The sequence below is a fragment of the Lontra canadensis genome, unplaced genomic scaffold (genome assembly GCF_010015895.1).
Source record: "Lontra canadensis isolate GAN:19392208 unplaced genomic scaffold, GSC_riverotter_1.0 scaffold17, whole genome shotgun sequence".
NCBI classification, from domain to species: Eukaryota; Metazoa; Chordata; class Mammalia; order Carnivora; family Mustelidae; genus Lontra; species Lontra canadensis.
In genome coordinates this window covers 19,173,970-19,190,099 of record NW_022631011.1, presented here as the reverse complement: position 1 = coordinate 19,190,099, position 16,130 = coordinate 19,173,970, and the positions used below count along the sequence as shown (strand labels likewise).

Here is a 16,130-nt window from a genome sequence, read left to right as displayed (position 1 = left end):
AAAAAGTTAAATTCCTATTCTCCTAAAACTTAAAAATGTTTTCACATATACGAAATAAAGGACAGCCTTAATCCAAAAAGAACTCCTTCAAATTTATAATAAACAAACCACAGAAAACAGAACACAAACAGGCAATTCACAGAAAAAATGCAAATGACTAATGCTATGGTCTGAATATCTGTGTCTCTCAGACATTTTAAGTATTTATATATTTTACCTAGCAATTTCATTTCCAAAATTTATTCTACAAGATTCTTGTGTAAGTACTCCAATATATATACAAAAATGTTTGTGCCACAGCTATATACAAAAGAATTAAACTTGACCGCTCTCTTATAACACACACAAAGACAAACTCAAAGTGGATCAAAGACCTCAATGTGAGAGAGGAATCCATCAGAATCCTAGAGGAGAACACAGGCAATAACCTCTTCGACATCAGCCATGGCAACTTCTTTCAAGACATGTCTCCAAGGTAAGGGAAACAAAAGCAAAAACGAACTTTTGGGACTTCACAAAGATAAAAAGCTTCTGCACAGCAAAGGAAACAGTCAACAAAACCAAGAGGCAACCCTCAGAATGGGAGAAGATATTTGCAAATGACACCACAGATAAAGGGCTGGTATCCAAGATCGAAAAAGAACTTCTCAAACTGAACACCCCAAAAACAAATAATCAAGTCAAAAAATGGGCAGAACTTGTGAACATTTTTCAAAGGAAGACATACAAATGGCTAATAGACACATAGAAAAATGTTCATTATCATTAGCCATCAGGGAAATGCAAATCAAAACCACACTGAGATACCACCTTACACCAGTTAGAATGTCAAAAATTGACAAGGCAAGAAACAACAAGGGTTGAAGAGGTTGTGGAGAAAGGGGCACCCTCCTACACCTTTGGGAATGGAAGTTGGTGCAGCCACTTTGGAAAACAGTGTGGAGGTTCCTCCAAAAAATTAAAAATAGAGCTACCGTATGACCCAGCAATTGCTCCTACTGGGTATTTTCCACAAAGATACAGATGTAGTGAAAAGAAGGGCCACATGCACTCCAATGTTTATAGCAGCAATGTCCACAATAGCCAAACTATACAAAAAGCCAAGATGCCCCTCAACAGATGAATGAATAAGGAAGATGTGGTCCATATACACAATGGAATACTAGTCAGCCATCTGAAAGGATGAATACCCAATTTTTCCATCAACATGGATAGGACTGGAGGAGATTATGCTGAGTGAAATAAGTCAAGCAGAAAAAGTCAATTATCATATGGGTTCACTTATTTGTGGAACATAAGGAATAGTTTCAAAGACATTAGGAAAAGGAAGGGAAAAATGAAGGGGGGTTATGGAACACTGGGTGTTATACACAAACAATGAATCATGGAGCACTACATCAAAAACTAAAGATCACTGTATGGTGAAAAACACAACATAAAAAAAAAAGTTTGGGGCGCCTGGGTGGCTCAGTGGGTAAAAGCCTCTGCCTTCGGCTCGGGTCATGGTCCCGGGGTCCTGGGATCAAGCCCCGCATCGGGCTCTCTGCTCGGCAGGGAGCCTGCTTCCTCCTCTCTCTCTCTGACTGCCTCTCTGCCTACCTGTGATCTCTGTCAAATAAATAAATAAAATCTTAAAAAAAAAAAAAAAGTTTGTCCCAGAAGTAGTTGTATTAATAAAAGACTAGAAGCATTATTAAAAGTGGATATAGTTTTGTTAAATAAATTATGCTAGATCCATATAATGAAGGCTATTTTTAAAATGAGGTAGATCCATAAATATTGAAAACAAAGAGGCACAAGGAAATACACTACTACAATATACATACACAAGTAAGTGGTAGGCTTTTCTCAAGCATATCTACTTGGTACAGCTATTACCAGACAATAATCCACTCTGCCTTCGGCTCAGGTCATGATCTCAAGGTCCTGGGATCGAGCCCCACATTGGGCTCTCTGCTCGGCAGGGAGCCTGCTTCCCCCGCCACCGCCCACCTACCTCTGCCTACTTGTGATCTCTCTCACTCTGTCAAATAAATAAATGAAATCTTAAAAAAAAATTCACTGTATAATAAGATGATAAATATAACACTCCTGGCTATGATGATATATACTTTTTGCCCTTCATATTTTTTTGCTCTCCATATTTACATAATAAATGTACTGAAAGAAAAAGTTCCCATTATTCTAATATCAAGCCTCCAGATCAGACCATTATCGTTTTCAACTTATTACCTAAATGAATCAGGACTTTCTTAATACTATTCAAACAAAACTAAAACCAGAAACAAAGTTGATGTGCTTAAAAGAAACAACAAATGACAAACTATCTCAAACTTTTTTGTTATTTAAAAAAGCATTTTTTATTCTGACCAAATAATTTCATACAAATTATGCAAACAATTACTGAATTAGGGTTTTAAGCTGCATCGTTTCACTTAACCTTACTTATTATTAAGTAATTTACTCAAAGGTCTCACATACAATAATCTACAGGGCCAAGATCTGGAACCAAGTTTGAAGAATTATACACACTGAACTTATGAAATACATGTTTTAACACAAATACAGTAATTTGTGAAAACTCCTTATGTTTGAATATGTAATTAGTAAAATGATGTTAAATGAGAAAAGCTATAATCTTTAATGCCTAGGAATAAAAAATATGCCGATTCTATCAAATGTGACTATTGGTCATTTTCAGAAAGCCTTGCTATTTTAACTTGACTTTTAATACTCTAATGAATATACTGTTGCTTATTAAAGAAATATATTTAAGTTACTAACTCTGTCTTTCCAGATTACTACATGATATTTGAGTTTAATTCCTATTCACTGAAGAAACAGGTTTCTGTATGCTTACCATCAGACATTGTTTTAGGCACTAGAACAAAAGTGTGAACAGTAGGGATAAACTTCCTTTTTTTGGGGGGGTAATTCTAATGAATTCAAGTATTTGAATTCTAGTGAAGTTTATGCTGTACATAGGAGTAAGCAGATCCAATTATGTAAGACAATGGTGATTCATTTTTAATAGCCCTGAACTTTTACCTAAATAACAGGAAAGCATATGTTGGATTGACCATATACAAGATTTTGCCAGCAGTATAAGAAATAAATTTAAAACTTCCTAAACTGGGGTGCCTGGGTGGCTCAGTGGGTTCAAGTCTCTGCCTTCAGCTCAGGTCATGATCCCAGGGTCCTGGGATCAAGCCCCATGTCGGGCTCTCTGTTCAGTGGGGAGCCTGCTCCCCCTACCCCACGCCTCCCTCTCTGCCTACGTGCGATCTCTGTCAAATAAATAAATAAAATCTTTAAAAACAAAACAAAACAAAACAAAAAAACTTCCTAAACCTTTCATTTTATCTGGAAGCAATACACCCTCTAAAAGAACACAGAGAAAAATACTATTCTACAATAATAAATCTAGTTGCTAAATTAAAAAATATTTCTATCTTCTCAAGTCATAGATACATATAAACCAACAAATCAACTAGAAGTGGGCACCAATTACAATACCATTGTCATATATGCATTTTTTAAGCTCAAAAAAAGTAACTGTTGAAATTTTTTTTAAATGATCATGAACACAGTAATATATAATTAACAAATTTAAGGGGGTCAACTTTTTGTGCAGCTTTTTGAAAAGATATATTTTGTGTGGTAGGTCTGCAAGTTTTTGTTATAATAGTCTTTGCACCGATTTGGTTTAATTTTTCAGTAAAACTCAAAAGCTAAAAACAACTTTTAAAGAACTACTAAAGCTCAAAAGAGTACACAATTTCATTCCTAGAAATGATATTTGTATTTTTTTTAATATTTTAATATATTTATTTATTTGACAGACAGAGATCACAGGCAGGCAGAGAGGCAGACAGAGAGAGAGGAAGGGAAGTAGGCTCCCTGCTGAGCAGAGAGCCTGATGCGGGGCTCAGTCCCAGGACCCAGGGATCATGACCTGAGCCGAAGGCAGAGGCTTTAACCCACTGAGCCACCCAGGCGCCCCCATACTTGTATTTTAATACTAGTATACAATGTGCCTTATTATACTAGAGCTAACAGTATAAATTAACAGACTATTTCTTTTTGCTCTCTGAAACAATCAAAATGATAAATTATAAATGTATATCTATCCCTTGGATTAATTTCAATCAGACTCCTAAATTACAATGACAAGATTTTTCAATCAATTTTATAAAATTAAATTTACAAACTTACAATTTTCCATTTTTAATTACAATGACAAATTACTTTTTCCCCCTTAATTTCATTTGCAAAGCTGAGAGAGAAAAAAGGAACAGGGAGAGGGTAAAAAGAAAGCCACTTTAAAACTTTCTTTCAGGGACACGTGGGTGGCTCAGTTGGTTAAGCGGCTGCCTTCGGCTCAGGTCATGATCCCAGCGTCCTGGGACTGAGCCCCACATCAGGCTCCTTGCTTGGCAGGGAGCCTGCTTCTCCCTCTGCCTCTGCCTGCCACTCTGCCTGTGTGCACTCGCGCTCTCTCTCTCTCCCTCTTTAACAAATAAATAAATAAAATCTTAAAAAAAAAAAAACTTTCTTTCATATTGTAGACTAAACGCAGTGTTTTGTTTAAAAAACTACTACCACATCATCAGTTAAAGCTCCCAAATATGTTACTTAAATAGTTAGTAACTATTAATATAATAATTAAATAATTGCCTTTTAATCATTCCTTTTTAAAACAAAATTAAAATTCTCTGGATTACTCTTTTTCTATTTTTCCTGTCACTTGACAGAAGTTTAGTGTAAGAAATCCCACAAATGTTTCTTTTCCTTTATTAAAAAATCGTAAGTAGCTTTAACAATTTTTCTAGTATCTCTTGATATAGAGATATGTACTTAGAAATATAACCAAAATATTTCAATACTTTGATTTTAACTCAAAGAACAGCTAATAATATCTCAACAAACATTAAGAAAAACTTTCGAAAGTCAAAATGTTTCTGTTCATAGAATTTGAGTGTTTCCTAAGCATTTCTCAAGGAGGACTATTTAAAGCGTGGTCTCCTCTGGTTTACTTCCACCTATCTATCAAAACAGAAGATTCTGTTTATTTATTTTATTTTGGGGGAGAGGGGCAGAGAGAGAGAGAGAGGATCTTAATAAGGAAACTCCCTGCTCAGCACAGAGCCTAAGAACAGAAAACTTTTAATGTAAAACATGAGCTTATTTTTAAAGCTATCTAAGAAAATATTTTTCTAAGATTTATTTTATTTATTTGAGAGCGAGAAGCACGCATAAAGGTTTGAAGCAGAGAGAAATGCGAGCAGACTCTGTGCTGAGGGCAGAGTCCAGGAGGGGAAGAGGGGGGAATGCCTCAATCTTACAACCCTGATATCAGACCTGAGCTGAAACCAAGAGTCAGAGGCTTTTTAAAAAGCTCAACAAACTGGGCTATTAGGTGCCCCCAAGAGAATGTTTTACATGAAGTGACTTTTAAAACTTTAAATAAAACTTGTATTAAAAAAAATTTTTTTTCATCCAATAGATATCATATAATTAACATATCTTTACAAGGAACTCATAGGATTAAAACAGTAAGTACTGCTACAACCTCATAAAACTTTTCTTTTTTTGGCAACTAATTTTCTTTGGTGTTCTTTATATATGAAATACCAAAATTTAAATGCAAAGTTTATTTGTCCTGAAGAGATTTTTTAAATACTGAAAAGTTCCCCACTGATTTCCATCGTATTCTTTCTTGAAAAGTAACTTTTATTTCTTTAAATCAGATTCCTACACAGAAAATAGTTTATATAGAAAATGACTATTAAGAAATTCAGATTATGTAAACAAAGCAGGAAGTGCTATATTATAGTAAAAGGAAAAATTGTACATTAGTAATACAAATAAAAAATGTGATATTTTTAAAAACAGTAAGTTTAGAACAAAATATTCCTATAAACAACCTCAGTTCCTTTCTCCAAAAAATTACTATTTTCTACATACACACTGCCACATGCATAATTTTTGGTTCTTCAAATCTTATGATGTCATATGGACCCACTCTACAGCAAGATGCCTTCCTGTGCACATCCTACTGTCCATGATAGTTTCTAAGTAATGTGCCCTCATTACTGTAGTTGCTGTGAGAATTATTACCAATTTTCTTGCTATCCCTCCTTTTAACTAAACTCTATAGAGAAATATCTGGACTCCCTTCTGACCTGGCACTGACTGGATCTTGCTGTTATTTTGAAACTTTAATTGCCCTAATTAAAAAAAAAAATCTATCATGGGCACTAAACAACTTTGAGGAAAAAAAATGGAGCAAGCACCAGTTTTGTGAATCTACATTGACAATTTTCTACTGTCTCTTTGTTTTCAGTGCATTTCATCAAAATTACAAAAAATTCTGTATTACTCTTTAAGCATTAGAAAATATAATTTTATCATAAATAATTATCAACAGATTAACCTTAACTACCTTTATCTGGGTGCACTTTAGTTGTTTTTCAAAATCGAAATCTAGAAAATTTTGTTGCATTAACCTCACATTTTGTAATTGAAATAGCTTTAGGCTGGCAATATGCCAACTGTTTTAAAGGACAATTAGCAGAACAGAGCGCCACTTACTGGTTTTTAGTTATTATTCACAAGAATACTTAAAGAAGAAACATGACAATAATTTCATTTTCTGAGATTGGTAATAAACTTTAATAGACTTCACCCCATTCTAAGAACAGAAGAATACAGCAGCATCTCCACTGAACACTCTAAAAAACAAATTATGTTAAAATTACCTCTTAATGCTGAAATACAACATCAGAAAATTCATAAAAATCAAGGGAAATTCATAAAAATTAATATATCCTTTATAAGTAAAATAAACCATAGAGTAAAGATTTTTTAAGGGGTTGAACTTGCAAAGATGAAATTATTATTTTCTCAACTTCCTTGCTCTAAACCAAATGTTTGGTTATTCATTTATTAGCTTAAAAACAATTTTTCTTAAATAAACACCTAAGAATCTTAAACTGTCCAAAAGACATAAAGATAAATAAGCTTTAAGAGCTTAATTAAGCAAACTTCTAAATGTAAAAATAAAAAATTATTTTAAGCTGGTTTCAAACTCAATGTTCCTTTTTTATGGATATGATTATGGCTCGCTTCAAACTTCTATTTTCATGAATCAGCTACCAACTTGGAAAAAAAGATTTTCTTTTCAAAGGCTAACACAGCATTCCAGTCAAAAATGACATCAGGGGCTGGAGCACCTGGGTGGCTCAGTTGATTAAATGTCTGCCTTTGGCTCAGGTCAGGATCTCAGGGTCCTGAGATCAGGCAGAGTCAGGCTCCTGCTGAGTTGGAAGTCTGACTGCTCCTCCCCCCCCCCCTTATCATGCTCTCCCAAATAAATAAAATATTCTTTAAAAAAATGAATGACATCAGGGGCACCTGAGTGGCTCAGTCATTTAAGTGTCTAACTTCAGCTGCAGTCATGATCTCAGGGTCCTGGGATCAAGCCCTGCCTGAAGCCCCACTAGGAACCCCGTGTGTGGGGCTCTCTGCCCAACGGGGAGTCTGCTTGTCCCTCTGCCCCTCCCTCTGCTCATGCTCACTCTCAATCTCTCAAATAAATAAAATCTTTAATGAAAAAAGAAAAAAAAACCTTTAAAAAAAAGAATGACATCAAGCTTATTTACCTTGGTTTGGCTGCATATTCATATTTGGTCTGGGGCCATAGCTTCCTATTGGTTGCCCTTGACTCATCGTCATCTGATTCTGTACTGGCATGCTCTGTGATGATGGCACAGAATGGTTGTAACCTCCCATGGATCCATGGCTACTTGAAGGCATGTTCATGGAACTGTTTGTCATATTGAGTTGATTGGGTCCAGGTCCCTGAATAGGCATATGGTTAGGCCCTTTGAAGAAAAGTGGTCAGAATCAAATACGAAAGTTAATGGTCTATTAAACTTTGGTCTATTAAAAAAGTACTGTAAAAGCTTTTAATCTTTTTGCATACCATAATAATAATACTAAACAATAACTTGAGTATTTAATCAATTGCAAACAAAGTAAATGCTTTATATGAATGATAGCAAATATTGTGAAGTAGATGCTATTCCCATTTTATAGATTGAAGGAACTGATGCTTTTAGAAGCCAGCAACATTCTGGGAAAAAAAAAAAAGCAATGATAAAGGAATAGCTTTATAAGAGAGCAAAATGTATAAAGGAGAAGTAATTAAAAGTATACAGTATTGTGCTAGCTTTGGCAGCGCATATACTAAAATTGAACAATACAGAGATGATTAGCATGGCCCCTGCGCAAGGATGACACGCAAATTCGTGAAGTATTCCATATTTAAAAAAAAAAAAAAAAGTATACAGTATTAGCACATAAATGAATTAACAGATTAATGGGCCCAGAGTAGAGTCTAAAAACACACCCAAATTGCTAATTTTGTAAGAGTGGTGAAATTAAGTATCAGTAGGCAAAAGAAAGACAATTCAATATGTAGTGTGACCACTGAGTAGCCATCTGGAAAACGGTCTACCACATTCCTTCTGCCTAAAATAGTTCCAGATGAATAAAAAAATTAAACACTACAAAAGAAAAAAGAAAAAGAAAAAAAAATCTTAAAAAAAGGGGAATTTCAAAAAGGAGAACTTTTTAAAATGATCTTGAAGCAGAAGGGTCTTCTTACATGCCAGAAAACCCAGAGCCCTAAAAGACTGCTAACCTAGACTACATAAAAATAAAAAATTAAACATGACCAAACCAGACCAAATGAAAACAATACAGTAATAATAAAAAGTGGGAAAAATTATTAATAAGACCTATCACAGACTGAACTAATTATTTAACATAAAATAAGGAAAAGACCACCAGCGATAAAAGAAATGGCAAGGGACATGAATAATCAGTTCATACAAAACTACCAAAGGGACATAAACATGAGAGGACTGCTTGCTTCACTTATAATAAAAAGGCCAATTAAAACCAGGAGACCCTTTTTTCATCTTTCAGATTCCAAAAACCCAAAGTTTTGATCTATGAAGAAAAGTAATTTCAGAACCTGTTGAGGTATATAAGTATACAAGTAAGTACTATTTTTATGTAGAGCAATTTGGCAATAACTACCACATTTTAAAATGCATATACCTTTAACCCAACAACTGCAGTTCTATAAACATAAGGCCTTTATGTGTTACACATGCATGAATGTAAAACTGTGTATGTGTTTATTTATTTACTAATTTACTTTTATTTTACAAGCATATTCACAAAGCGTAATTTTTAATATCAGAAGACTAGAAATAACCTGTATTTCCATCATAAGGAACTGTTCAAATAAATTGGGGGCATCCATGAGAAAGAATGAAATACAGCCACCAAAAGCATGAGGCAGCTCTTCATGTATTGAGTGGTCTCTCCAAAATAGTCTCTATCTTTAAGAAAGAAAAAGTATCATATATAATACTACATGATGTATGTTACCACTTGTTTTATTTTGTTTTTTTAAAGAATTAGACAAAAGAAAAAAGAGTGTTATGCATATGTTTTGGATAAAGAATGTCTCTTGAAGGATAACTAGAACCGATGACTCTCTGGGACGAAGTATCTGGAGGCAGGGGCTATATACCCTTTGGTACTTTGGTACCACAGGTTTATTATTGTCTTAATTTTTTTTTAATCTGTTAAATGTTTTTAAAAAGGAACATGAAATTGTGGTTATTTGACCAAGATCAAGGAGCATATAAGTACCTCTATAATTTAGATTAGAAAATATTAAAACAAAATTTAAATAGGTTAATAAAAGCCTAGATACAAATTCATATGCATACAAAAGTTGGCAAAGCTCTATGAAGGAATGTATTAAATAAAGGAAACAAAGTAACTGGACTTCAATTTCTCCTACACCTAACCAGAACTCTTTATTAGAGAATTGTTTTGGAAGCTCTACAGTGTTCTAGACAATGCAGGTCATCACTAGTTGAAAATCTCTAGTTTATAAAGAATATAACTACTCCAGATGGCCAAATACAAAAACCCAAATGTCATGTTAACAATAATTACATTGTCATTCAAGTGCTTCTTTGGCCTTAAGCTTTAATGTTACACAGAAAAGTTAAGTCAAAATTCTAATTAACAGTACCACCATAAAAAGTCACAAAACTCTTAACTTGCTAACATGTACTAGCACTACCCTTCTGGTTCAAAAAACAACAGCTCCTGATGAGTTAAATGTGAATTCAGTAAGAAGCATCCTCCTGACTACAACCTAACAAGTAGTTACATCTTTATTCCCAGCCCCACACAGGGTGTGGGTTGGGGGGAGGGTGGCCACGGATTATGGCAAGCCTCAGAAGGAAACAAGATAGCCACCAAACAGCTGCCAACCTCCTACATGAATCACACATCAATCTTCTATGAACGAGACTACCTGGCTTCTTTTGCTCCGTGCTCTCCTTTACCTCATTTCCTACACCCATTGTCTCTGGACACCAATGTTACCATCCAACACAATCAGCTAAGACAACACTATCCTACGGATGCTAATTACTAATTTTTAAAAATGAACTGCATTGTTATTCTAATTTATTTTCATTATTCCTATTTGTATAATACTTCTTTTAGTTAATGAAAATAACCTTTGTTTTTAGAAAGTACAAATATTCTCATATTAAATGCAGAAAACAACCAACCAAAAATTAGGGGTATGGGTTGTAGCTATTGTTACAAAAACAAAATAGTTTAAAGATACTTTTCAGATTAAAAATTCAAACCAGCAAAAGGTAACTAACTAAGCATCCAATGACCTAGAAGAGATTCTAAGTGACTCCAAACTTAAAATGGATAAGTAGTAAAGAGAATATCTCATTATATAAAACATCTGACATTATTTTTCTTCTTTTAAATCTGCTTTAATATCAATTTGCATATATATAATGCTATAAGCATATGTATTCATAAAAATCTATACTCAGCTTCAACAGTATCAATGAGGAAATACTAAATATATTAGCATTTTACAGATTTTTTTTCTTTTCCCCATGTGTTTTTTCCAGCAATACTGTTTCTGGGACCAGTAAATTTTTAAGTAAATACAAAACCCAAGGAAATGTTATAGTATCTTTATAATCTATAAATTTTAATTCTTAAGTCATGGCACAATGCCTTTTTTTCCAAAAAGCTTCTAAAGCCAGCTGTATTGCATAGTTTCAGACAGACTAAATTTAGCCAGTTCTGTTCATCAGAGGAATGCTGTGTGTCAGCTACATCAAAGCCCAAGGGCAGCCTGATAAACACTGAATACAGGTCACGTAGCTCTGTAGCTAACAAACTCTAAGAGAGCTTGTACTCCAGGGCATTCAAAGCAGTTTTGTCATCAACAATCTAGTATCCCTTGAGCCCCCATGTCGTTTCAGTTGCTAAGCAACTCTGGTGTTAATGTCTTAGAGGAGAAAAACTTACCAGGCATCTGGCCGTTCATCTGGTTCTGCATGTGTGGTGCAGGAGGACCCCCACCTACCATTCCATCTGAAGGCATGTTGTGAGAGCGTGGAGGTGGGGGAGGGCCACTCTGATTCATCCCTCCAGGACCCATAGGCATATTCTGTGTGGGTGGCTGAAAGAAGACAGTTTAGTAAAACAAGAGAAACAGACTAACATATTAAAGATGCATATAACAGTTGCATATATTATTAAACTGAATAGAAACAAAAACACAAATGCATTTCAACTTATTCTAATGCATTTTAATCATGAACTAATTATTTATGTCAAATTTAATATGCCCCCAAAACTTATCTTAGTATGAAGATATCATCTGACTGCCTCAAACCAAAAGACCACCACCAATTAAACTATATTTTACTTTAAAAATTCTCAATAGTAAAAATAAATTCTTTAATATCCTATACAAAAATTCATATTTATCTATATATAAGGATTTTTAATGTGTCCACTGTAGTTAAATTACGTTTCAAAACTTAAGTCTCCTTTCATTATTAATATATTTAGATATATTTACTATTAATATTGGATTTTACCTGGAAAGATGCAATAACAAAAAACTATAAAAGGACCAGAAGCCCCAAAATGTAATATACTTTGTAATACTGTTCGAGGGGGAAATAAAGTAATTTTGGCAAGGGAACGTTTTAAACCACGAAGACTCAGTTCAGTCCAACATTTTTGTGCCGACGACTCCTATAGATCAGAAACATTACTGATGGCCTCCAAGGGTACAGAGACAGCTGCCTCAAAAGGATGCCTTTGGCAAATTTCCTAATGAAAGTGTGAAGAAAATCACTGACTAACCTTGAGAGTTCACAAAAGGGCGTAAGGAAAAACACAGATACAGGGTGGTCTGCAACCCTGGCTCCCTTCTTAGGGGTATTTTGGTGAAGAAAGCAAACGGTTAGTTGCTTTCCAAATCCCCATTTTTAAGTCTTAGAGGAGAAGGAGCTATATTCTTTACACATCTATTTCTGCCTTCTTTCTCTATTTCTCCATGTTCTGAAAACATAACATCTACTCCTATAACTTTAGTCATTTTCTTCCTCCCACATTTTTACATGCCTACTTAGCTAGCATTTCTGTACCATCCAGATTTTGTGAACACAATCCTCTCTGGCACCCTTAACAGATAAACACTGTCTTTTAACCATCACATGTGAATACTCAAATCCCAACCATTTAATAATCACTAACATTTACACAAATAACCAAGTTCTATTCTAATAGCAACTACTTAAAATTCATAGTCTTAGAGCACCTGAGTGGCTTAGTTGGTTAAATGTCTGCCTTTGGCTCAGGTCATGAACCCAGGGTCCGAGGATTGAGCCCCATGCTGGGTTCCCTGCTCAGCCGGGAGTCTGCTTCTCCCTCTTCCTCTGTTTCTCCCCACTACTCATGTTCACTCTCTTTAATACATAAATAATAAAATCTTAAAAATAAATAAATAAATAAAATTCATAGTCTTGGTTTCTTTATTACTAAATCTAGAAAATAATTGCTCTTTTATTAAATATTTCCTCTTTAATTCTCATTTTAAATTTTTTATCCACTTTGGATTCTCTAAACAGTTAATGACTGCTCAGTTTTTAAAAAGAAATTACCAAACATCAACTTCCTGTCACATATCTTACTATGAAATGATACTTTATTATCCTTGAAGCACTGCTGACTGTGACCCTCTCATTTGAAAATAAAAATCCTTTTATATTCTTGTCCAAATTTTCTGCTGAAAATTTATGTTCTCACTCTCAAAAGATACCAGTTTCTTCATTTTCTTGTGATGTACTTAATGAAACATCAGTATTCACGACTCCCATCATAATAGAGTAGCTTATATCAAACTAACCCTCCTCCTGATAAAAGTTATAAAATCTGGACAAATGTAAAAACTATTTGAAGACACTAAAAAGCAATACAGGCAAGAGAAGCAGGAGGGGCTACAACTCTTAAGAGAAGGGCAGCACCAAAGATCAGCTCCACAATCACCTTTGCTTTGTCCTTGACTTTGCTGCATAAGAGCAAAAAAGAGCCCAAGCAGAAGTGGCAGCACTACTGGACTGAGAAGAAGACAGAGTTCTGGGCTATCAGAAAGGTAGAAACAAAAGAACAAAGTCCCAGAGTGGAAGAACCACAAAAAAGACAAAAATTCAAGAAAACTAGCATAAAACAGCAGTTAAGAGACTAAAGAGCTGAGTGGAGTATATCAGCTTCTGCCCAGTGCTGGAGAAACAAAGACTGGAGTGTAGTCTCTACCAAGCCAGAAAGGCCTTCAAAAATAACTCTAGCTCTCTGTTGAGACTTCAGAAGGACTGTCCTTAGATTAAGGTCAAAATGGAAATATCAGCCCTAACAAATCTTAGAGTCAACATTCAACACTCAAGGTAATCTAGTACTTCACCTTCCAAAGGAAAACTTAACTCTCTTTGGAGGAAAATAACACCAAGTAGAGCCTCTACAATTGTTCATTCATAAGTCCAGCACTTGATGAAAAATTACAAAGCATTCTAAAAAATAAGAATGAACAGCCAACACTCATTAGGATAGTTGTAATAATTTAAGAAAGAAAAAAAAAAACTACAAAAAAGTAACAAGGGCTGGCAAGAATGTGGGGAAAATGGAACTCTTATACATGCTGGCAGGATTGTAAGGCGTGCAGCCACTTTGGAAAACAATTTGGCAGTTCCTCAAAAAGTTAAACATAGAATTACCATATGACAGAGCAATTCCACTTCTAGTATAGACCCAAGAGAACTGAAGACAAGCATTCACACAAAACTTATACACAAATGTTCACAGCAGTATTAACCATCATAGCCAAAAAATAGAAAAAATTCAGAATGTCCATCAACTGATGAATAAACAAAAATATCCTACAACAGAATATTATTCAGTCATCAAATGATATGAAGTACTGATAATCCAACACAGATTACTCTTTTCTTTTTAAAGATTTTATTTATTTGTGAGAGAGAGAGAGAAAGTAAACACACACAGGCAAGGGGATGGGGCAGAGGGAGAGGGAGAAGCAGGCTCCCCACTGAGCAGGGAGCCCAACATGGGGCTCAATCCCAGGACCCTGAGATCATGACCCAAGCAAAAGGCAGATACTTAACCACCTGAGCCACCCAGGTGCCCCAACAGTTCCCAATTCTATTATGAGGTCACCAAATTCTGATACCAAAACCTAACAAGCACATTATTAGAAAGAAATCTACAAGCCAAACTTTCTCAAGAACATAGACACAAAAACACTAAACAAAATTTTAGCAAACTGAATCCAGACTATATTAAAAAGATGATGCATTCTATAACCATACAACCAAAGATGTTAATTCTAAGAATGAGAACTGGTATGACTTTTGGAAAGCAATCACTGTAATTCACCAAACTACCAAAGTAAAATCCACATAATATCTCAATATACAAAGGAAAAGTATTTGACAAAATTTAACACCTACTCATAATACAAACGTTTAAAAATTTAGAGATAAATCCTTAATCTAATAAATCTAACTTATAAAAAATTTACAGCTAATAACATCTTACTGATAAAATATTGGACTCTTTTTCCTTGATTTCAGGAATAAGACAAGAATATCCATTAACATCCTATCTATTCATCATAATAAATAAACCCATAGACAAATCAATAGTATTAAGAATGGAAATAAAGCACAAAAGTAAAAAAAAAAATGAAGATTGGAAAAGACACATAATTGTCATTATTCACATATGACATGATTGAATGCACAGAAAACCAAGAGAATCTATAAAAAATTATTTGAATAAGGTAACTGGATAGAAGATTAATATATAAAAATCAACTGTATTTCTATATATTTTCAAAAAAATAACTAAAAAATGAACTTTTAAAAATAAGAGTATATATAATAGCATAAAAATGAATAACTAGAAATAAATCTAATAAGATGAGCAATACTTCTACATTGTAACACCATTGAAAGAAATTAGAATTTACTAAATGGAGGGATATACCATTTTTATTGACTGGAAGACTCAATATACTGAAGATACAGTTTCCCTAATGCTGACCTAGAAATTCCATGAAATCAGTCAAAATCCCAGCAGGCTTTTTGAAGAAAATTCACAAGGTGATTCTAAAATTCATACGGAAATGCAGAAGAATTAGAATAGCCAGGACATTCTTGAAGAAAAAAAACAAAAAAACAAAACAAAAAAAACACCGTTGCTCCATAATTGACATGTCGTTGGTACAAAGATAAAGAGACCAACAGAACAGAAGTGAGAAACAGATCCACACATACAGTCACCTTACTTAAAACAACCCGTATTCAATGGGTAAAAATAATATTTCCAACAAATGATACTGTATCAATTGAATATTACATGAACAAAAATGAACCTTGACTGCTAGACTGAGATCATTCACAAATTTAATTTGTAATGGATCACGGATAAAAACTTTTAGAAGAAAATACAAGCATATTTTCATGAACTTGATATAACAAACTATTTTTTCAAACAACATACAGAAAGAAAAGCATGATCAATAAATTGGACTTCATTTCAATTAGAAATTGTTCATATAAAGATGTTCAGATAAAGATATAAATAGAATAAAAACAATTTTCTTTTTTTTTTTAAGATTTTATTTATTT

The 16,130-nt window shown here is 34.1% G+C and overlaps 1 protein-coding gene and 1 non-coding gene across 10 annotated transcripts in view; one reads left to right on the top strand and one right to left on the bottom strand.

Annotated features, from left to right (window-relative positions):
- SS18 (SS18 subunit of BAF chromatin remodeling complex) overlaps positions 1 to 16,130 on the bottom strand; it is an 89,566-nt gene that overhangs the window by 35,342 nt on the left and 38,094 nt on the right. For 8 of the 9 annotated variants that reach the window (XR_004382918.1, XM_032859724.1, XM_032859730.1 and 5 more), the window contains 2 exons: positions 11,443 to 11,596; positions 7,665 to 7,886 (listed from right to left, as the gene is read on the bottom strand). Coding sequence is in view for 8 of the 9 variants with exons in the window: in XM_032859724.1 (XP_032715615.1) it covers positions 7,665 to 7,886; positions 11,443 to 11,596 (376 nt within the window). In the remaining variant the exon portion in view is untranslated. The remainder of the gene's footprint in view (positions 1 to 7,664; positions 7,887 to 11,442; positions 11,597 to 16,130) is intronic. The other variant, XM_032859728.1, reaches the window with a different exon arrangement.
- On the top strand, positions 8,227 to 8,332 carry LOC116869002. The gene has a single exon (XR_004382937.1). It is a non-coding gene; the product is annotated as a U6 spliceosomal RNA (small nuclear RNA).